This window comes from Leptinotarsa decemlineata, unplaced genomic scaffold (assembly GCF_025532065.1).
Source record: "Leptinotarsa decemlineata unplaced genomic scaffold, Ldec_3_MD MMD2_tig00026314_RagTag_RagTag, whole genome shotgun sequence".
NCBI lineage: Eukaryota > Metazoa > Arthropoda > Insecta > Coleoptera > Chrysomelidae > Leptinotarsa > Leptinotarsa decemlineata.
Window position 1 is genome coordinate 4,281,744 of NW_027412684.1, and position 25,057 is coordinate 4,306,800.

Here is a 25,057-nt window from a genome sequence, read left to right on the forward strand (position 1 = left end):
CGGTCTATGAAACCGAGCATGCGAAACATGTTCCTTGTAGCGAGCTAAAGTAGTCAGTTTGGTTTGACCAACATATTTCTTATCACAATCCTCGCAGCTTATTTCGTAAATCCCAGACTTCTCTCCTTCTAATGTCTGTTTTTTCAGACTGCCCAACAGTAAGAAAAAGAAAAGTCTGAGATGTACGAAATAAACTGGAAGGAGTGTGATAACAAATAAGTAGGTCAAACTAAATGGACTATATTAGCTCGCTACAAGAAACATGTTTCGCATGTTCGGTTTCATGGACCGGTGAAATCTAGTGTCGCTCAACATGCCATGGAGAACGACCATAGAATAAGTGAGAAATGTTCAAAATTATTGAGACCGGTACATGACAACAGGTTTCTGGATGCCTTCGAAAGCTTGGAAATCAAATAGTGCGGAATGAGTTCTATGAATAGCAAAAAAGGTCCCATTTCAAACTGCCCTTTGTTTGGTCTTATATGTGATAAATCTAAATGAAGAATAGATAGATATTAGACATAGTAACTAACATAGAGAACATATATAACAAATCATAGGTATTAAAAAAACAGGTAGTTTAGCATAGGAGCAATAACAGATAGTAGTTAGGTAATACTAATAGCTAGTAGTTAGCCCACTAGCATATAAAAACACTAACATAGTGGTGAAATTCAGTCATAATGGTTTCCTGAGGACGCTTACTTGGTTAGCGAAACGCACGTCGTTGGGTATTGAGTGTTGGGACCGTGTTTTCAATAGATTCATTTTACGTCAGAGGTTCCAGTACGAACTGTCAGTTATGAAGCATATCACAAACTCTTTGGGCGATTTTTCATTTAAATCCAATCAGAAACTTATTTTAAATTATTATTTTCAATAAAATTGAGATTTCGGAAAGTCCCAAATATAACCAATTTTGATGGTAACACTATATACTATATATACATTTTCCAGAAGTTATTTCATTGTTTCATGTTTCATCGTATATATTACTACTTTTGAAGATAGTCGAACTCAATATTTCTAACGAATTATCTGATATTCACTTTTGTGAGCACCATATTTTGTATTCTCGGAAATATAAAAATATCCGGTTAGAAACTCTGATATTTTCCGCTAGAATAGCGGATAACAAAAGAATCCCTCTGGAATTTGTTCCGGTTCAGAACATAGGAGGCGAGATCTAATCCCATAATTATACAAAACCCAAACAAACTACTGCTCGAACCACATCCCTTTAATAAAACAAGTGAACCGGCCCCAGGGGATTTAGTGTGGTTCACTATAAAATCGTAAAGGTGAAATTACAAGTCTCCTCTGAGTAGAGATATTTATGTAAACCAAGCAATGCTGCGGTTGGCTCCAGACATTGTAAGCACGACTGGCATTTATTTATGCAAATGGAACAGACTGCGTGTAACCAGGCTGTCGGTCGATTTCCGATTAAGTGCGAGTGTGCATCATACGATTTTTTTATATGTTTCAGTACAAGTGATCGATATCGTTGATTGATTTCATATACGTTATATTTCTAGCAGATTGTGTTGTGTGAGCTGAATTTCATTAAAGGGATTTGTTATAATAATAATAACAATAATTTTATTCCAGTCAGATCATAATTCAAATGAAATTGGTCAGTCAAAAAACAGCACATGTATAAATAAAAGTTATATTGTGATCATTATTACCGGTCATATACCTAACAGTATAGAATACATATTTAAAATGCATTCAGGCACCATAGTGCCATCTACTTTATAGTAACATTTACTGATTAGAAGCTTTCTCAATTTATTTTTGAATATTCTGTAATTCCTCCTTATCCTCAGGCAGCTTATTGTATTGTTGAACACTTGTAAAGGAATGGGCATTTTTGAACAGGGTTGTTCTATTTTGTGGTATCTGCAAGCAACTACCGTGTCTTGTATTATAGTTGTGATTATCACCACTTGTCGGGAGGTTAGAGAGTTGTAATTTAATTGCCAATAATGATTTCATGATGTATATACATGGCACAGTGAGGATATTGTTTTCAGTAATCAGGCTTATTATTCTCTTTTGTGATATCAGAATTTTTTCAGACGATACTGCATTACCCCAGACAATTATATTATAGGATATATGGGGATATATGAGGGCATAGTAAATATTGATAAGCTGAATCTTATTGAAGATATTCATCATCTGCAGAATGGCATAATACCCACTATCTACTTTCTTGCTGAAGGATAGATTGGAGTCTAAAAACGTGCCTAGAAACTTCATAAATTCTGATGCTATCAATGTCGCGGGACCATACTATTGTTTTTTTTGTATTGCAGTTATTTGCCCATAGTTATCAATTGAGAGAGAATCATCCTTTTTATAAATTGGAGTTACCATGCCAAGTTTAAGTTTTTCAGGAAGTACGCCCGACTCAATAGATGAATTTATTATATTTGTGAGCGGTTCAGCAATTTGCAAAGCTATGCTTTTCACCAATTTTGTTGAGATGCAGTCAACTCCCTACTGCAATTGAATTATTCAAATTCTTCATAATTTGTACAGTTTCTTGATTACAAACCGGGTAAAAGTGAAAGTAACTGCTAAAATTCAAATTGCACTTGGTACATGGTTCAACATGATCAATACCAAAACGATGTTCTATTGCAAGTTTGGCAGTTTTTGAAAAATGTTCGGAAAACTTATCAGCCACCATTTTCTATCATCAACAATTATCAGATTGAAATGAAAAGGTAACATATTTGATCAGTTTTTGGAAAATATGGTTTTGTCCTCAAAAATAAGAATGATAAAACGTTTTTATCAGATTATGAGTATGTTTTATTCATTATCTGAATATGCGAAAATCATTCTAAAAAAGCTGGCAGTGAAATATTTCAAATGAAGTCAGTTACACTGTCTCCATTTAAAATATTTAATGAAGCTACCGTGTAGCGGTACGTATCCTAAATAAAATTCATTATGAAGATTCTGTAATCTTTTTAAATCATATCGAAAATAAAGATTAGCGACGGCCGAAATACCAGCTTTTATATCATTCATGTTCCAACATTGCGTGAACCGAGGACTCAAAGCTATTGCCTCTGTCCCTAGAGGAACTCACTGGGTAACGCCATCATTTGAAAAACGAACAAGTCCACCAAGATGAATCCCCTCTAAAGTAATTGCTTTTTGTAGCAATTATCTCAGACTTCTAGTCCGCTAATCCTATCGAGGAAGCGACAACGAGATAAAATAATTCCACCTACCATTGAGACAATCTGCATTGCAGAATATAAGAGATGTCCCTCCGACAGCTATAACAGATGAGCTGTCTCCATTTCCCAGTTGGCCTGCAGGAAGTTATTCCTGAAACAAAACACGTCAAGGACTACTCGACTGACCATTGTTTCAGGAAGATTGAACGAACGTGCTTGGTCATGAGTTGGTCATGGGCTTTGTTGCGATGGAAAAATCAACAAATCCTTTGTAGACACATTAAATTGTAATGAAAAAGAGAGGCGCCGATAGGTAATCCGCTACAATTTCCTGTATTTGTCAGAAATGATCGTTTCAGTCAAAGTTTTGAAATGATCGGTAACATTCAGTTTGCAGGTGTAGAGACATTCTGGCAAAATTTTATGAAGACCAAACTTCATGACGCATAAATTCTCATGCCGGACATATACTGTGGCAAAGATTCTCAAGAAATTGTGTATTTTTTAGAACATAACCATATTATTGTCTCAGATTCATTATGAAATTTTATTTTTATTTTTTGGAAATACCGATACGGATTTGTATGAATCAAATGATTATTCTGTATTTCAGTATTTTATGATAATACTTTGGAATACATGGTTTCATATCATGAAAGTTATATTCAGATTTAATGATCATATTGAGACGACGATTGGAGTCTTACTGACAGTATATGGAAATATCGTGAATCTATACCTATAAATACCCATTCATTCCTTTCTCCGAACCGGTGAGTCTTAGGAAGCTAAAATTTAGTATACAGTGAATTTCTTTAATGTCCTCCCCTTTTATTTTTTGAATGGGTCAAAAAAAAAAAAATAGAACCGAAAAATTGGTACATCCTACTTTAAAAGAAAAAAAAAATTTATATAATATTCTCATTGATAATTCTTATCACATACACAATTTTAAGACAACGATAAAAATAAAATAAATACAACAATAAAAATTAATTGGCGCTCCGGGGCGACTTCATTGATTCCAGTGGCGCATTTGCTTTTTCAGCTGCAGGAAAACCCGGAAAAACCTGCAGCACCACATCATCTGAAGATCTTATCCATTTAAATTATTAAAAAAACTAATCTATTATACTCACTCCAGAAGAATTAATAATCCTAACTATGAAATACAAAATTCCAATAATAATACAAACAATCAATCTCAATCTTGGAATATGTTAGCACAAAATAAAACAACTATATAGTCTTCATTGATTCATATTCCCATTTTATCAAAACAAATTAAAAGCATATTCTCAAAATTCAATAAAAATGTCAATTTCAAAATTACAAACAAATATATCAAAACCTTTGGAAATCTATACACTAAACTGAAAGATAAAACTGAACCAATGAAGCAAACTAATAAAGTATATAACATACTTTGCAATGCTTGTGATTTACAGTACATTGAAACTTCTTCTAGATACATTTTAGAAATCGAATTGTTTTCCATAAAAGTGACATAAGACTCAATAAAAAATCTTGTGCTTTGGCTGAGCATTGTATTACAAAAAATCATTTTCCATATTACGAACAAAGTATGATTTTACGAATTGAAAACAATTACAAAAAAAGACTTTTTCTTGAAATGGTAGAAATTATGCAAGAGACCAATAAATACTATGAACAAACGAATATATATCATTCATCTTAGCACAATATATACTTATTTATCACATTTAGACATAAATAAAAGTGACATCATTGGGAATTTTCCATTATGTATTTCTTTTTTCAATTTGTCAAGTCAAACACGAATTTTCTCTGACATTTTGTTATAAATCAAACATAACTATATATTTCCATGAACATCAACTATTTGTTTTTCAAAATTGTTAAACAAAGTGATATCAATTTTGACAACTATTTAGTCCATTTATATATATATATATATATATATATATATATATATATATATATATATATATATATATATATATATATATATATATATACATCGGAAAAGTCTAGGGATATTTTTAAAAATGGCAATAATTTTTTTTAGATCGCTTTAGGGAAAAAGTTGACGGGTGATTATTAATATATATATATATATATATATATATATATATATATATATATATATATATATATATATATATATATATATACCCCCAGACTCCACGACGCACGACGAAGTCGTGCATCTTTTTGTACACATGTACTTGAGCATCGACAGATGAAATGATTCGTTTCTGTTTCTTTTATTTAGTTTTTCATTCGTTTGAAGTAAAACGAAGCAGTTTGGCTAAGTGCACCCTTTGATAACCTTTCACTATCTCCAAATTCACAACCGCCATTCTTCATGGTTAGTATTATCAACAGATATTTCAATTTCGTTTACTTCCCTCAGCGTTTTATTGCATAAACACACTATAAATTACAAAATGTTCATTCATTGAACAGCAGTGACTAATAGCTTATCAGTTTGAATGAATTTGCAATCAGATACAGGCTGCCAGAGAAAGGAAATGGATTATGATTTAATTATCGCAATAGGTATATGACGAAACATCAATAAATCACATGATGCTCTGAATCGTTTTTGATCGTGCACATATGTCAGCCGTATGAACCATGTAGAATCGAGCACATTCAATTATAGCTAATCCGTTTGAACTACTCTATCCATGATACAGTTCAATATCCAGCGATTTTACCATACCGATTCATTTTGAAAGCGAAACATATGACTGCTCTCAATACGGAAACATATTACCTACTGCTTTTGATAGTTATTTCTAGACAATGTGTATTACAATGAGAACAATGTTTTTATGTTCGCGTACATTGTACGCCTTTAAGTTTGTGTTCAAGTTGATAATTTTTTTAAATGATTTACCTGATGAGGACGATTATTTTTATAACAATTCCCTTCGACAGTTCATCAATAAACTTCATCACACGAAATACTCATCTCCTTGAAATTAATTTGCAAGAAAGTTTCAGAGATTATTTTTTTTTCGATATAGCAATCTTCAGTGATTTACCTTCAATTTCCTGTTTTTCAAACTTGAAATGTTGGCTACTGAGCTGAACTGTCTAGAAAATATTTTTCTCATTTTGATTGATGACAATCGAATGAAAATCAAATTCAGACTTTTCAGAAATTCATATCAGATTAATTATAATCCCCAATTTCTGATAATATTTTGAGTTCTATTATTACATAACAGATGAATACATGACTCTAGTTAGTAATGTTGAATCGACTCAAATTTTGATATGACATCGACAGAAATTGAACAAAAGAAAGGCCTTGTGAATGAGAATCGTGAAATTTAGTTCATTACGCTCATAAACAGTTATCTTTGCATGAATCGGAACTGTTCACTCGCTATATTGATAATTGTTGATTATCTAATTTGAAAATTATAAACTAGGGAAATCTAAGTATTTTGAAAGCCAAGCTTGCATCACAATATACGGTAATATGAAATCAATAGCCTTGAACTCTACAGAAAATTTTCCAAATTACTTTTTTTGTAGAATAGTGCAGATATACTTCTTCTAATATTTCACAACGTCACATATTCACTATTTTTTCAAATACTACTGTCACTTTTGATTTTTTTTCATCGTTATTGAGGAAGCAGTTCATCAGAACAAGGAGTGACACATATTTTACCTTGAAGGTTCGAAAATGATGCTTATTATTATTAGAAATTGAACAATACTTTTTTTCGTAGTAACAACCATTTTATGAAAAATAAGTGAAAAAAAAATTATGTAGAACGGTTTTACTGGAAAATGTACTGCAATCAGCAATCTACGGTATTGATCAGATGAAAAAATAATAAAATCGTTGAGCATAGCGTAACTTGAGTAAATATGTAAACACTACGCTCAATGATAGGACGTACCGAAACATTTTTAAGTTTTGAGTATATTTTTCAAAAAAGTTTCTTCCTATACATTTTTTTTTATCCAACCTAATACCACACAGTTCTCGGAACGTTATAACCTTTTACCTTAACTTGGGTAGTGTGTCGTTAACGTATCATTTTTAGTCACCACAACTCCACACAATCCTGGATACTACAGTGAGAGATCCAAGCTTGTGTTCGGATTCTGAGTTGACGAAGTTTTTTGTATAAATTACATTGGATTTGCATCTTTTCCACAGTGTACTACTATAGTACTAGTTGAGTCCCATCATTTGATATCCATATTAAGGTAGTTGTGTTTGATTATTTTTGAGTTTCATAACCTAGTTATAATTGAAAAATTCATACGTATTTTTCAATTTAAATGATATCGACATGATGCTTTGCAAAAAGTAAATCAGAAAAATGAAAGCATTCGAATAATTCACTTCTCCGTCATTTCACAGAGATTTTTGCGATTTCTATTCTGAATATTTCTTAATTATTTGCCAATTTGTCAAATGAATTTAGAACAATTATTCATTTTCACATTTTGTTATATGACAGTTCTGTCATTATGAGTTCTGAGTTCTTGAATAGAAAGCTTTTTGCTTCTCCATCTTCAAAAAAAAAATTGTGGAAAAATTATGATTTTCTATTTTCTTTTGGAAGTTTTCTGCAATTTTTGTATATAGATAGAGAAGTGAAGATTTTTCTAGAAAATACTGATATTAAAAAATTTACTTCAAACCAAACAAGATTTTAAGGGCTATGATCAACTCAAATGAACGTATGTGTCGTTATCGTAATATAAATAGATTTTTCTCTTCCGTGACATGAAGTCCTAATATTATGAATCAAATAAGTGCTTTGTGATATTATACAGAAAGGCGCTGACGAGGCAATACGACAAGTGTCTCATTCCGAAACTTCGAGATCCACCAATGACGATGATAGTGCTTCATGAAAGTGGAATTTCATATAGTTACTTATCCATATTTTATAGTGTGTAGTATTCCCATGAATGATATCTGATTCAAATTCTTAACGAATTTTCAAAGTAAAAACTGAATAAAGAAAATGAGTTTTGTTATTTCGAAATCACTTTTTCTTCTGAATGTCAATGAAAGTAGTTGTTTTGGGATGGCTTATTTTGGAGTTTGTATATGAAAGTAACTTCTGTGTGTGATCTATAAATCTTTGTAGAAAGTTCATTTTGAACTTGGTATCTTACTTCCTTACTTCAAGAATTCTCCATATTTTTTGTATGAAGATGTATAAGTCGGATCCAATTTTTTTTCGGGAAAACTAGCCTCTTTTCAAAAATTCACCTCTTTCAATCAACAAAATCAAGTCGTTCTGAATATCATAAGAAATCAAAAAGTTTGTATTTTTCAATATCACATAATTTTTACATAATATCACTCGATAGTTGATATCATCAGTTTTTTCATAATGATAAATATGTTGATTTGATTGAGATTATTAAGAGCTCATTCTTCAACTCATACCTATCAAGGTTGAGGTGGCTCAAAGAGTATAACACTTTCTAAAATGTTGGAATATAAACAGTTTCTGCAAAACTTTCAAATAAACAAGATATAAGTAGAAACCAAAATACAATTTTTTTTATTTTGGGAGTTTCTCTGAAAGCAATAAAGTTATCTCGAACTTTCAAACTTGATAATTATACTTTCTACGATACAAGAGTTTGCATCTACTCACTAAACCACTCTAGTTTCGAAATTCTCATGCATTGATTAAAATTTTATTGACTCATTTAATATTTAGCGGCCAGGTAGAAAATGTGCAGTTTCTTGCAATTAATGATTTTTTTTTCGTTCATTCAATTACTGTCTTTATACAACTTTTCTACAGACCAAATGTTCAATATGCGGAAACTGTTATTGAGATCTCTGAAAATACACACCGAAATGCTGTGATTTCCAAAGAGACCCATTTTCTGTGAGGTTTATACGAGCTTTTTTTCTCCCTCACGCCCTTTGCAACCGAATTCTCATGCAAATGACATCGATTTATCTGATTCGAAGGGCAAACCGCTAGATAAGAGTTAATTAACGAATACATTGTTGATTGAATCATAAGAGGAATGCGGGCAAATCAATTGCCAGCGAAGCTGGCGGTGACAGCCTCTGTTCTGTAATTCAGGTATCCACACCATAATAGGTTTGTTATCCAGACAACGTCGTGCAAAGCATTCGCTCAGAGGAATGCAGTAACAACCGAGAACTTGTACCGGGTGGAGTTGAGAGGTGTCAAATTTAGAATAAATTGACTGATACTTGCATCGGGGAAAGATTGATCTGAACTATTTTCAGAAATGATAATTGTTTTTTTGGATTATGTCTACATAGGCGGTGCCCCCCGTCGTAGAAAACTTTGCCACGATAATGCAGGGCTCTACTGTGATGTACTTACTTTCCCTAACAATTCCCGGAACCCATCATAGACAATATGTTACCCAAATTATTGGACTTTGATCTACAAAGGAGAAGAACATCAACTAAACGACTCCAACGGTTCTTTCTGTAACATCGGATCAACTCTTGAGCCTGTTAGCCAAATTATATGTTACCCAAATTATTCGACTCTGATTTATAAAGGATATGAACGTCAACTCAACGATTCCAATAGTCCTTTCTGTGACATCGGATCAACTCCTGAGCCTGTTAGCCTGTTAAAGAACCTACGAGACTGGATGGCGAAAAGCAGAATCAGAATCTGCATGAAAAGAGGATACAAACTTTCCTTGAGCAAAACAACAAACGTTCACGCTCAAACAATGATTCACCCAAACCACAGACCGAAGAGACGTGCGTTGCTGTCAGGAACAGCTGATTCACAAATACCTCCATAAGGGAAAATTGCTGATGTTATTGAAGTAAAAGGTTTACACCATGGACATTCAACAACCTCAATATCTTCTGTGGTCTTATCAGTATACCATACTAGTTGTCGTAGATTATTTTCCAGAAGATGATTCACAGACTCCAGTCCAGAGCTGCACAGTTTTCACGAAGAAATTCAGGCCTGGCATTAACCAAAGCAGAGTTACATACTTTCTTTGCTTTCGTCTTGACTTCGAATATACAGGGTGGTCTATCCAAATTAGGGAAAACGACCAATGTTACCAGGAAAAAATCGGATATGAGTATCACTTGTACATGAAACGTTTACTGGTAGATTTATTCTGGAGATGGATGCTATTCAGTAGCTCACGAGATCACCTGATTTATTTTACATTAGTTTGGTTCTTTGCGGAAATCTGTATCAATAGTTGATGCAACCCAGTCTAAATCCTCATAACTGATCCGGAATAACATCGAATTTATTTCAGAATATTCAAGAGGAGGTGGAACAGTGCTATATTATATTGTATCGATGGTGGATATTAGTGAAGTATTATTCGATGAATGTAATTGAATTTATTGAATTCGATGAAACATTATTTTCAAGGCCGCATTCCCCAATAGATTGATTTTACAGTGATGAAATTATTGTGTTAATACAACCACTTGGAAACAAAAGTAAGTGGGTTTGATCATTTCGCATAAAAAGTTATAATTTTTCCTTGAATCTTTGCAATCCGTCATCTTGTAATATCATATTGATTCAACTAGCTAGAGTTTCCATTCCACCGATTGGTATTTTCTGGTGGAAAAGATTGAGGGACAAGATATGGTTTTCACGTCATAAATTCATCAAATTCATGATTCTTGATCATTGAAATTATCCAACCATTAACTTCTCTGATCATTACTGAAAAGTTTTGTTTTCAAGGTTTTTTACCATCTTTTCTCTTGTGACGCACTGTTTGGAATCTTTGGTGTAGTAATGAATATTACTGGAGTTTTTTCCCAACACCAAACCGTTATTTTGACACCTCGACACGTGTTATCGTTATCGTTATCGACCATGTTATCGTTAATTAAAAATATGACAAGATGATTCGCCGTACAGCTGCAATAAACATCTGTTGTTGACGACAAATTGCAATACCACTCGTAGAGAAAGAATGCTCAAACGTAATTGTTTCTTTAACGGATTTTATTTATTCAAAGCCAGACTTGAAAGCCAGAGAGAGATTCATTATGATTAGATTCCAATTCGACATTCAGGGTTCGGCATCAATACGTTCAAAATGAAAAATCATCTCAAGCGTGTCTGATGAAAGTGAAATGATGGCAAGTGATCCAGTTCATATGTATAGAGATTCCTGAAGAATTGAATTAAAAAATTAACCAATACGCAAAATTATGGCGGAGGAGTAGGCGCTTCAAAATTTGAAAACAAATATAAACTGTAAGTGAAGATTGGTGAATTGAATTTACGCTCAAGCGGAATTATAACGAAGGTTATTCGAGATCAAAAAACGAATATAATGAGTATTATAATTCTGAATTTGATAGTAATTGCTGAATAATAGCCGCCTTATGTATGAAGTTGAGGAAATGTAATATGGTGATATATACCTATGTCTTATATTATCAATATAACACAAATCATTATCCGATCATGACTAAGTCTGTGTGATAATTGATATCGCTTGAATGAATTCATTACTTCGCTTGAAACTACAATCCCTCTAATACTACTTACTGTAGACGAACTGATCTTTGTAGGAGATATTATTTTTTGAAAGCTTACGGTTTCACAATAGTAAATGATGAACCCACTAGAGCAACAAATTCAAGTACGTCCCTGATTGATTTTATTGCTGTATCCAATACGGAAAATATTTTAAGCGTATAGACAATAAATGCAGATATAATTTCCTATCATAGTTTAGTATTCTGTGAATTAATTTTTCAATCAGTGAAAATGAAACATACTTGTCGTACTTTCAGAAATCATAAATATTTCAACTATGAAACGGTACAAAACGAGTGATAATTGGAACAGTTATAAGGGTTTGAGAAACATGGTGACAGCTGCTATACTGAAAGAAAAAAAGACCCACTTGAATTTCATTAAAAATCAACAAGACGCTTAACATGTATAGGACACATTACACTTATTTGACATTGTCAATTGTAAAGACAAAAAAGATATTCCTGAACATCTTTCTAATCCTAATGAAATAAACAATCACTTTATTACTTCGGTCACTCAAATTGCGACTCAACCTCCGGATACTCTCCTCAACTCATACAAAACAACGCAACTTCAAGAAAATTCAACTTTTGAATTCCATCAAATCAATATGGATGAGATTAACACGAAAGTCAACTCCATAAAAACGAATGCTACCGGATCAGATAAGATATCTATCAAAATGACCAAAATATGTATTCCTTTCTCAACTCCAGTTTTAATTTTAACATATTTATTCAACGAATGCCTTGAAACTAGTTTCTTCCCGAAACTATGGAAACAATCTATCATTTTTCCTATAAACAAAATTTCTAAACTTTTGACACCAAATGATTCGAGGCCCATAAATATAAGACCGGCAATATCAAAAATTGTAGAAATGGCAGCCTATAGTCATGTATACTCTTATGTGTCTGATAATAACATCCTGCCTGAAAACTAATCTGGTTTTCGGAAAAATCACAGTACATCTAGTGCTGTGTTGAAAATAACCGACGATATTTTTCCAGCCACCGATAATGGAAAGGTCACTCTTTTCTTGTCTCTCGATTACAGTAAGGCTTTCGACACCATAAATCACGACACCATGAATAGAAAGCAACGTGTTGCTTTCTATTTGTTGCTAGTCAGCCTGATGATATGAGTGTATGTCATGGAGCCCCACAAGGTTCAATTCTCGCCCCGCTACTCTTTATTATCTACACATCTGACTTCTCCAAGGTCCTTAAGTTATTCAGCATTCATACATTTGCAGACGACACTAACTTGTACTACTTCGATAAAGTAAATCAGCTTATTGATCACGAAACATCGCTCAATAATGACATAAAAAAATCTTGTTCAGATTTCGCAGCAACACTGTCTGAACCTTAATCCTAGTAAATCATCTTAAATAAATTTTGAAAAAGCCAAAGATCGTGAAAGGGCCATAGATAACATCGATTTGTATATTGATGGACATTCTGTGGAATTGACTGACAGAATAAATTGTTAAGGACTTCATATAGACTATAACCTCAGATTTTTTTATCAAGTCAATACTCTCATTCAAAGGTCGTACGGTACTCTGAAACATCTCTATTCAAACAGACACTATCTTAGTAGGTCTCTCAAAATTACCCTTTCAGACGTACTGATTCTATCTATGTTTAATTATTGCGATGTCGTCTATGGCCCTTGTATCGATTCCATAACTTCTGCAAGAATTCAGAAAGTACAGAACGCCTGCATTAGACTAATATTCAGCTTGAATTACAGAGATCATGTGACCCCTTTCGTCAATCAACTTAATTGGTTAAAAATACAAAACAGAAGAGAACAGAATTGCATTTCGCTTGTTTCATTCACAAACTGATAAAAACACAACAACCCACTTATTTGGTAAATAAACTCCTTCCCAGACACCAGATACACTCAAGAAACCTTATATTTAACAATAATTTTGACATTGGGAATCATAACAGCACTATCTATGAACGATCCTTCACGTATCATGCTGTAACAATGTATAATTCATTCAGTCAATTCAGTGAAATTTATCACTACCGCTATTCAAAAGTAAACTCAAAACTAAATTGTTCAGCCAACAGGATCACTGTTGGCTGAGCAATCATAAACATTTGTATTTCATTTCATAATTATCCGGAAACTGCCATTTATTTATTGGAATGTTTCTTTTTTTTTAAACGTGGTTGAGTGGAAGAATAGCGCTTTGCTAAACTCCGCCACGTAAAATAACGACCATTTATAATTATTATTATTATATTTTTTGTGTTCCGTTTCAGTTTCTAGTTCTGAATTGAATACAAATGACAAAAATATTTGATATTTTCTGATATTGCTTATCATTGTAGAGTCAAAAATGTTAGAGTCAATCAAGGTTGGATACTACAGAAATGGAAAAATTGGTTGGCAGGTATCAAGTAGAGTTTGATGCTAGAATACCCATACTCATATTTTGTATAATGAGTTGGATTATACGATACTGTATACGATACGTAATAATGTTGTCAAATATCACTCACATTTATGGCGACTAGTACAAAAATTGTTTTTTGCGAAGGAAACCAGATTTTTCTCATCAACATTTCAGATTATGGAGAAAGCAAAAAACCTTAGGAAAGTCGACATAATGTACGAGGTTTTGTCCGAAGTATAAGCTGGGGCTGCAAATTTTTTTGGTAAAGCAGTTCTTACTCCCCAGTCAAACGTTACTAGCAACTTCTATCCTCTGTAACATCGAAGAAAGGCTACGGAAAATTTCAGAAGTGTTTTAGTGACTCAGCCAGATTGATTTTTCTAAACATGATATATGTTGAAGTACCGGGTGAAAATATTGCTTCATTGTTCAACTTAAAACACTTTTAGAACTATATCATTTGAAAAACGGTATTTTTTTCTGTCCAGAAGCCTCTTTCAAACAGTGATGGAAAAAAAAACACAAAGAAGGGTCTAATGCCAGACGATTCTTGAACGACTGCGGTAGACATTATACTTTGAGTGCATTACGGCTACAGCCTGGTAAGTGGACTCCTTTCCATGGTCGCAATGTAGACAGTCACAAGATTTTCGGTAAAACAATTGTGTTGCTTGAGGACCTCTAAGGTCTTCAGCTGACCTTAGAATCTCTTTGATAGTTTTGTTGATTCGAATGATGTCTTTCCATTCACCAGAATTTTCACAAACTAGTTATTGAGTCTTTTAACCTAGTATAGGAAATCTTTTCCATCATCGGACCTATCTGGAGTTATTTTGGCTTCTTGGTGTTCCATGGTCATATCATACTCTCAAATTCGACTTATCTCTACCCATTCCCTTTGAAGACATTCATCTAGTAATCGAGTTTGTCGGAAAATATCTCAGATCCACAGATGCGTAGGATCCTCTGAACTAACGTTTCAATCACCCCTTTTTTTTTGTCGTGGCAGGTCACTGGATTTTTTTTCTTATTGGTGTTAATGGCATCGACTACTTTGATCATTAGCCTAGGTTAGCGATGTTAATAACTCCCTGAGGGAGCATCATGGCTATTCGCAATCCTTCAGCTATGTAACTAACATTGCAGAATCACCTCAACTTTAAGTAGATGAATTCTCTCGATGAAAATATTTGGTAGGATGGGGATCATCAGTCTAACGCCAACCACTTTGTCAATTCACCTCTTTGTGTAGATTGGTTTTCAGTATACTCCATGATCCAATTATCGATGTTCACGTATGTCCACTATTACATTCATGGACGCCGTAGTTTCTTGGGATTACTATTCCGTTGTGAATAACATTTTTGGCTGGAGACATTTAAGATATGATAGAAGTTTGTTCAGTTCCTCTTCATAGTCAACAAATTCAAAAAAATTGATTTGACTCAATCATCTCCGTATATCATACGAATCAAAGTGGTTATGGCATCAAAATTATTGTTTTTAGATAGTTATATAATATACTTGGAATATTTCGATACGAAATTGATTTTGAACTGGTACTGAGCCTATATTTTGTCACGTTATATGTAACCATCAATATTTGCGAAACGTTTGAATGAAGATTTGAACTTTGTATCTAGTCCGCAATTATGCTATATAATCACGTTGAATGTATATTTGCATGTGTAACAATTATAGTACAGGGAAATCAAAAGAAATATATTCTATTTATTACATATTCTTTTTGTCGAAATATCGACTTCACTCATCATTACAACTTACAGGTTCGGAATTTGCTGCTGAATTGCATGTCTTGACATTTCATCAAACTTCAATACGAAAAACTGCATTCAAAAAAGTTCAATAAAATATAAATAATGGATAAAACCAATCAAGTTATCGATGTTCAAAATGGTATGCTATAGGAACACAAATGTGAGAGTTCGAAAAGTTGAAAAAGCATGTATTAGAAGTTACATCAAATATCCAAAATGATAACAAATATTGGTGAAATTTTTTTTTTGTACAACTGTCGTAGAAACTTGACACTTCTGCATCTCTATTAATGCGTGATTATTTTTTTGTGAAAAAAATACTTCTTGATAGTAAAATCTGAACAATGGACTCATTCAACATTTTTTTTTCATTCTATTATTGGAAAGTTTCTGTTTCAAATAGTACATCTGCAAAAAATCTGAATTTTCATTCTCCATCTTCCCCCCCAAATCAATAGTTGAATGTGAGAAGATCGTTTTAATGTAAGTATGGATGATAATGATTATTAAAAAAAATATAGTTTACTCTGAGCACTACTTTGAATTTTAGGTTGAAAAAGACTTAGAAAATTGGGAAAAATTAAATGGAAACCAGGCGTAATTCCGCATATATTTGATTGCCAGATTGATAGATACGGCCCATACATCTAAAGAAAAAATAAAAAATTCTGTTGAATACTTGTAACAAAGATATCTCCTAAAATCAAAGCATGTCTAATGAAGCAGGTACACAGGAAAATATCTATGATGTTGGAATTCAAGTTAATAAACAGGTTTTTCGAAGGTCAAAAGCTACAGCGCTTATGTAGTCCCTACTGTTATTGAAATATTCCATCATCATGAAAATATCGACTTCAGGTAAATTACCCGAATCAGCTGTACGAAAGCTGTCTTCTAATGAACACATAACGGTCCTTAACTTTTAAATAATTTTAAAAACCAAAGAATACAAAAATACGTAACACGTGGTGTTTTGAAACCAGCAAATGAAACAAAATCCGACGATAGCAGCGATTCATACACTCATACTACAGGCCAGGTTGCCACCATTCGAAGCTCTTTGCCTGGTGTGACGTCAAGATGTACCGAGGGCGATCTCACATTTTCAGTTGCTCAGTTGTTAATTGACATATAAACTGGAAAATTTTGTGGGATACTTGGGAGATGATTTACTTTTATAATATATAATTTTCAAGGGGTTCGGATTATATCGGGCTTTTGCTCAAGTTTGATTTTTGGGAAATCGTAGAGAAAAGGGTTCTATAATATTTTTGTATAAACTCTTGAACGCACAAATTCAATGCTCCGTATTATTTTCAACACGTTTTATTAGCTCCACTTGTATGTTTGTTTGTAACCGACTCCTTTGGACTCGATTTCATTTAACTTCAAACTGACATATGTATTTTAAACTTTGTACACTCATCAAGAATCGGTGAAGATACAATAATTTTATGAGTTTATCTCATTATCCTGATCAGGATCACCAGGATTGAATACTTTCTTCACCGGTCTGAGAATGAGAGCAAGTGAGATAACCACACTGTCCGCGCATGCGTATATATTATGTATTGAAACAAATTGGCTTGAAATAGCAAGACACACTAAGAAGTGAAAAATCAATAATAGTTTTGAAAAACTAAAAAAAAACGCGTTTTAATAGCAACACAAACTAAAAAAAAAATCGAAACTAATTTGAGATTGTGTTCAACATGGCTTGATGAAACTGATGCTGAAAATCCTCTGTTATGAATACTTAGTTAGGAGTTGTTTGCCAGATTGGAACCATAATATAAATATAATTTGAAGCAGTTCAAATCCTTATTTTAACTACTTGTTTCTCGTATAAATACACTTATCAATCATTTTATCTACTTTCAACAAATTACTCCGTAAATGGTTTCGCTCTTTTGCAGTAAAAGCTGTTTCATTATTATTATAATCATCATTTTCATTCTCGAAATTACGATTATTGTCTAATACCCTTCATTTTCGTCCATTTCAGTTCATGTCGAAATTCTCAAATATAAACTAGAAACTTCTCCTTCATGAAATATCAATCAATACTGAATCGAACAATTTGCAACAGCCTCTGATAGAAATTGTCGGTACCGTCCGGTATCTTTTGTCATGTGTCAACCTAATTCACTCAATCCCCAACGAGTAATTGATGAACATAATCATATAAACAGTTAACAATAAGGACCATTTCCACATCGACGTTTCAACAATTATAATTGCTCACATCGAAACAGTCATTACGGTATATAACATGGCAGTACATGCTATTTAGTGGTCAATATGGTGAAATGCATCCTGCATATTGCACGCCGCAGGACAATTCATCTTATTGGGGTCGAGCTGGCTATTTAGGCCGGATTAAAACAGTTCATGAGCTTTTCGTACTGAAAATGACGAAATAAAATGGCTTCAAAAAATTATCGTATTATTTGGAATGAATACTCTTTGGTCTTCTGCAATCTATCGAACAGCGATATTGCAATATATCTTTTTTTGGATATACAAATTGATGTTTTTCATGCAAGGATTGTCCTCATTGCTATATGAATGAACATACATTCTTCAAAATGATTTTTTTGTGGAGAATTCTATGTTTTTCGCTTTCATTCGACTTCGAAAAATCTGCTGAATTATAATAAAAGGTAAGGTGAAGTGTTCATTCCAAAAAGATACTGTATAAGAAGAATCAAATTAGTCAGTAACTGTCAATCGAAAGGTCGTCAGTTCAGTAGTATAGCTAACGTGGTTCTAGATACAATGGTAACCATGCCATCGAGCTGTCCATCGAGAGCGTAAGGGGTGCGGTTGTGTGGGGTGAAGAAGCGTGTCAAAAAGGCCTTGTTGTCGAAGAACAATGGTGTGCCAAAGAGTTCTTGAGCAACCCTTGTGTAGATCGTCAATGACCAGAGGGTTGTGATGGTCAATGACCAGAGGGTGTTGTAAGAAGAGGCCTCGACAGGTGTAGGTTAGCCGTGTCGTAGAGCCGTTTTGGCTCAGTGGATGGTCTTCGGGCAACCCTCTTCAACCCTCTTCGACCCTCTTCGGGCAACCCTTTTCGTAAAAGCAGGCGTACGCCAATGTGTTCGTTTCGTAAAAGCAGGCGTACGCCAATGTGTTCGATGAGTCGCCAGTTGACCTTGAGACAACTTTGTATCAGTTAATTAGGATATCGTTGCATTGGAATACTTGTTTGCCTGATAATAAACCAGATTAGCTGACCTTAAGGTCATATGTATAAGTAAACATGAATACTTTGTTGCACTTAATTAGGATATTTTCGTTGCATTTTGTTGAAATATTTGTTATTTTACTGATAGAAAACCAGATTAACTGACATTAAGGTCAGATGTATAATTAAACTTGAATACTTTGTTGCATTTCGTTGGAATATTTGGTGTTTCACTGATAATAAACCAGATTAGTTGACCTTAAGGGTCATATGTATGATTGAACATGAATATTGTGAAAAAGGAAATACGTAATTTATTAACGTTTATTAATTAGTAGGTATTCACAATGTATGAGTTATTTTCAAAAATTCATCTTTTTTAGATGACAATAAGTATACATAACAAATTTCTGGTAAAGCTAAATATTTTTTGAGATTAATATTTGCATATTCATAAAAATCTTCAACAGTTGTCCACCAGAAACCTCTGTAAGTTATGGATGGTTTATGGAATTGTTCAATGCTATGATGTCCGCACATTAATCGGCTTTTGAATGGAACAATGGGATGAAAGTTTTCGTGTGATCCAATAACGTATCCGCACTTATACTTTTTTCCTTTGTCCTTACATGTTACTGTAGAATCTGAAAAAATGAAAGAATAATTACAAAAATGTTTGAGGAATATTGTTGGTTTATCTTACATAACGGTATTGATTTTTCAGAGTAGAAAGCTGGATATTCATTCAAAATAATCGTATCTGGATGTACTTCCATTAATAAAAAGCTACCATTTTCCAACTTGTATGGTGTATTGATATAAATAACTTTTGAAGTTAGGATGTTGCAAATTTGTGAAAGCAGAAGAATAATGTACAACAAATACATATTTTTATCGCTGTGTGTGTTTCTTTGAAAGCAACTCGATTACTACTAGACGTAACAGTTGTATTAGGGATGTTTTATACCATATACGTCACGTGAAATCTGTTCAACTATACATTCTAAACATAATATATTCGGATAATTTGTTTCTCCTCCACATTTAGTACACTTATATTTCACTGGTACAGGCATAATGATGTGAATGATGCTATTGGTTACTTACGAATGACTCCACGATTGTCTGCATAACGTTTATCAATTCTCAGATGCTTCGGCGATTATAATTCAAAAACGGTTTTCTTTTTGCAATTTTTACAATACTGTCTTGTACTTCTTTTTGATGCTTCCTTATTGTCTTTTGGAGTATTACACAGTTTGCAAAATAATACGTTTTTTATGGATTCTTTCGTTTTAAGGTTTATATTTTCTTCTGTTTTCTCTTTACAGAGTTGTAGTAGAGTTTTTTCCATATCTTCACATGCTTTCAATAAAGTGTCCTCGAATAAATCGCTAAAATCCATCTTTTGATTTTCACTGAAACAGAAAGTGTGTTGGAGGTCGAAAAATTAAATTCCTCATGTGTGGTTGTTGAATGAATAATGAACAGTTTTGAAGCGGTTATGATGGTTATGCTGTCAGTTGTTGTCTCCTCAACTGACTTCTTGAATCCCTCTCATTCCTTATTCTTTGTCTATAGGACCCAGAATCCCGACGTTGATGACAGGGTGGACAAAAGTTATAGGCTGATGAAAAACTTTCATAAACTCTCAAACATCTCCTGTCATTACACCGATACTTTGAAGGACCATTGACTTGAGGGATTTCGTTTCCATTAGTGCTACTAATAATATTTTCCTGGATTGCTTTGTTCATATTGCTCTGTAAAATCACAAATCAATCGGAAAAAGAACTCAAGATAGAAACGTTTTTTCCATTGTGTTAAAATATAAGTTGTGAGTTAATTAATTGTAAAAATGAATATTACAAGTGTGGATTAAATTTTGAAACCCCAAGGCAATGTATCACTTGATAAATAATTTACAATTCGTTTGTCATCGAAAGGAGTTAATGCAACTTTTCTTTGATTTATTGTATATACCTCATGTTTTTTACTACGAATCAGATTTTCCGTTACTTCAAAATGTTCATTTCTGAATAGACAATCGTAGTAATTTTGAAAATTTATTGTTTTGAGAGAGGCTCTGGTGACACCTTTATCTTTTTTAATTATCAAATTTTCCCCGTCATTCTCTCCATGTTCTACTTTTATCGCATACATTTTCGACTTCAAACCAATGAACTCTTTCATAATTTTTCCATTGTTTTCGTCTTTCATCAAACCTAAAACTTTTTTATTTACCAATGGAATTCCGAATTGGTTATCTACAGCATAGTCTGATGTATCAAATTTATATATGTCCTCTTTGATATGTGCATAAATGTCATCGGTGAAAAAGTGGTAAATCAATGAATCAGTATCTGTATACAACAATTTCGCATTTTCATTGAATTTAGGTTTGATATAATTATAATGAAAGTCATATAAAATAGTTTTTGAAATTTCCAAAACACTGAAACCCACATAAATGGGTTTATTCAGTTTTATATTGACTCTTTTCATCTCAATGATTACCATATCATCATCAAAAATGGTCAAACTATGAAAATTCGGTTTAGATATGTAACTTTTTGCTCCGTATCTACCCTCCCACTTAGTACATAATTTAATATCTTTATATTTACGACAGTTTTCTATTGTTTTCCCAAAGACACTATTGTTCATTAGCTTATAAAAATTTTTCTCAAATTCATTTTTACTGTTTTGTCTTAACATCGTATTCAAATCAATATAAGTTTTTAACCATGGTATTTGTTTAAATTTCAAAATTTTATGAACTCTGCTGATTTTGAGACCTAAACTGACTGCCTGTTTCAAATTTCTATAATGGATAACATAATTTTTCTTATCGAAAAGTGTTGTTAACAATTTTGGATTTTTTGATGATGATATGGGTGGAATCATTTTTTGAGGACATAATGGAAGATCTTTATGAACATTTTGAAGTTCTACAGGATAATCTAAGTCAACTTCTAATATGTAACCATATTCAGAATCATTAGGTGTATTAAATATATCTTCAGAATAGAAATCAGTATTATTTTTCCATTCAAAATCACCTACAGGTAAATATTCTGATAATGCTGTACCATACAAGTTATTAACATCGTAGTACATGAGATATGATGAGGGTTGATCAGGGTTATACTCGTTTTTCATGTAAATATTATTAGCTTTACCATATCTATTGCTACATTGAGATATTCCTCCTCTTATACCCCTTTCAATAAACATTAGCTTATCTACATCATCTAATAATTCCAAAGTAACCTTTGAAATTTTTAAACAACTTGCATAAGCTAGACCTGGTGCAGTGTAATATTTCAAACATTCCAAATCGTATGTTTTCATACATACTTTTCGAAAGTTTTCGAAAACGTCAGCCAAAAGTAATACATCTGTTTTCAAATATAACTCCATATATTGTTGTAAATTTTGAATTTCAAAAGTATCCCATACTTTAACAGCGTGTGAATACTCATCTTCTGTTACACCACACTTTCTCAATTTATTGAAAAAGCATTCGATCGGTGGTAATTTGTCAATGTTCATTTTATCCCAACTATCAAAATAATCATATGGAAATATACCTTTCTTAGATAAAAGTTTGAATTCCTCTTGATTTTTACAGAAACTTTTTGTGATTAACTTTTCTGAATGATTTAAATATGAACTCAATTTATCTAGACTACTTGCCATGAAACGAAAAGAGTCTAGGAATCGGTATGTTATACTTGTATTGTCAATTTGTTTACTAAATGATATATATTTTTCTTTATTTACTGGTAACAATCTGACAGCACCAGAAATCTCTTTCGCTAAAGCTCTAATAATGAAATGGCTATCGTAACCAGATAAATTATGAAAAACAACAGGTATCATATTATCATTCTGATAGTTAATGTTGCAAGGGGTGGAATGGGCTGCACCCCGAAATTTTCCAGATATATGACAGTGGTCCTTAACCTTGATCTGATCCTCTGTAAATGGTTTTAGACAAATATGACAGTTAGTGGCTGAATCGAAATCGTGTTTTTGTTGAGGTGATAGCGGAATCATTGGAACCACATTGGAAAATACTGAATTTAATTCGAAAGCTAGCTGTTGTAAACGTTTGACGAACCAGCTGATACAATCTTTACCAGTATATAATTCGAATTTTGATTTTGAATTGTCGAAAGTACACAATAAGTAAAATGCTACACTACATGGAATATGTTTTTGAAATTTTCGAATTTTCTTACTAGGTTTCACATCTTCATATTTTTCCAAAATGCTTTCAATGTCTGAATAAATCACAAACGGTACGGGTTCTTTATTTTTGAAGTCTGTGAAAGATAAAAATTTTTCTTTTTCAGATGGTAGAGTTATTTTGGTTTTATTCATTTTTCTACAGGTAAATATATGGGTGTTCAATACTTCCTGTGAATAGAAATGGTTGAGACATTTGGTACAATAAAACTTTTTGTGATTTATGTCACCACTTTGTCCACACAACAACCGCGACATGTCTTTTATTAGAGCAAAATGATAAATAGTTTTGAAATTATTCACATTTTCATCTAAGTCCATCAATTCCTCTTCATCACATGAGTCAACATCATCGAAATCATGTTCGGTTTGAAGTATTAATAAATTAATTGTTGTTAAAAATTCAAGATTACTCAAACGGATAGGAACGATTTCCTTTTTTTCAATACCGAAAACGTTTATTGACATATTATTCATTTTCTCAAATTTTGTTATATCTTTAATTTTAAGTGGAAATTCAATCCCTTCATATTTCAATATATTAGAAAAATGTGGATATGATGATTTTTTACAGACATTAGTTGCACATGGATGAAGAGCTGCCACAATAGACCAAAGAAAACAGTACGGATCATTATTTTGAATGTTAAGGACAGCCTTTTTATTTTGAATGAATTTAGGTACTTCAATATATGTGGAAATACCTACATTTATCGGTGTATAGTTATTAAGGTTCACCTTCAATTGTAAAATTTCATAAAGGCTCCAACCGCTGTCTTTTTCTTGAAATTCTTCAAGTTTTGTCAAAATATTATGTTTGATATGCTCATCGTAAAATAATTTCAAATCTGTATTCGAATCGAGAATTCTGTTTTTCGTTTGAAAATGTTTGATGTCAGTTTCACCGGTTTGAGGCTTCATGAAATTCGCTAAAAATATAACGTTAACTTTCAATAAAGTTTTTTTCAATTCTTTTCTAACTTTACATATAAAAGATCTGTATGCTTTATCGAAGAACTCCGTAGGATCCTTAATTTTCAAATTAATGATTGCACCAGTCCTTACACGACTATTGAAACATGATTCTAAATCTTGCCAAATTAAATTTCTTTTTTTGTTTTTATCAACATTTTTATGAAAGTTGAATTTTTGTTTATAATATTTCAATAAAGCCAAATTCGATTCTAATTTGGAAAAATATTTTTTGTTCGAACATTCGTTGAATTTGATATATTTTTTCAAAAGTAAGATATTTTTGTTCAAAAATTTAATCCACTTGCAATACTCAGCTTTACTTTTAATCAACTTACCAACTTTTTGAATTTTCAACACAATATTATCGCTAACTTTTTGTATTTCTGCACAGGTATTCATTGTTGTTTAGTAGCGTGAAAATGATAAAGTGAATAACGAACGATAATCAACACAGTTTTAATCTATTCTCACTTACCTTGCGAATGATGTCAAATTGCAATCAGTTCAATTTACAAACCTACTTTATAAGATTTATGCAGCACTTATTTGCTAATGAGTTGTTATTTCAAATGCGCGCTATTTCCATAAATTAGAGGTCATTTTTAATTATGTGAATCATGAACTTTAAACGTCTGTTTATCGCAATGAATTAATGGAAAATCACGTAATTGATACATGATAATGCACTCGCAAATCATGAACTTTACATG

The 25,057-nt window shown here is 32.5% G+C and overlaps 2 protein-coding genes across 5 annotated transcripts in view; one reads left to right on the forward strand and one right to left on the reverse strand.

The window, feature by feature from the left end:
* CARPB (Carbonic anhydrase-related protein B) overlaps positions 1-25,057 on the forward strand; it is a 1,001,903-nt gene that overhangs the window by 593,744 nt on the left and 383,102 nt on the right. The window lies entirely within an intron of this gene.
* On the reverse strand, positions 19,425-24,890 carry LOC141485192 (uncharacterized). Of its 2 annotated transcripts, none has more exons than XM_074181432.1 (2): positions 20,226-24,890; positions 19,425-19,762 (listed from the first exon to the last, which is right to left on the reverse strand). In XM_074181432.1, exon 1 carries the CDS (start codon positions 24,744-24,746, stop codon positions 20,997-20,999), a length of 3,750 nt encoding a protein of 1,249 aa, XP_074037533.1. In that variant the 5' UTR covers positions 24,747-24,890; the 3' UTR covers positions 19,425-19,762; positions 20,226-20,996. The 2 variants fall into 2 exon arrangements, with proteins under 2 accessions (XP_074037533.1, XP_074037532.1); XM_074181431.1 differs by having other exon boundaries at positions 19,822-24,890.

Excerpts from the sequence above, each read along its gene's own strand:
- LOC141485192 (XM_074181432.1), bottom strand. The coding sequence starts at position 24,746 with ATGAATACCTGTGCAGAAATACAAAAAGTTAGCGATAATATTGTGTTG.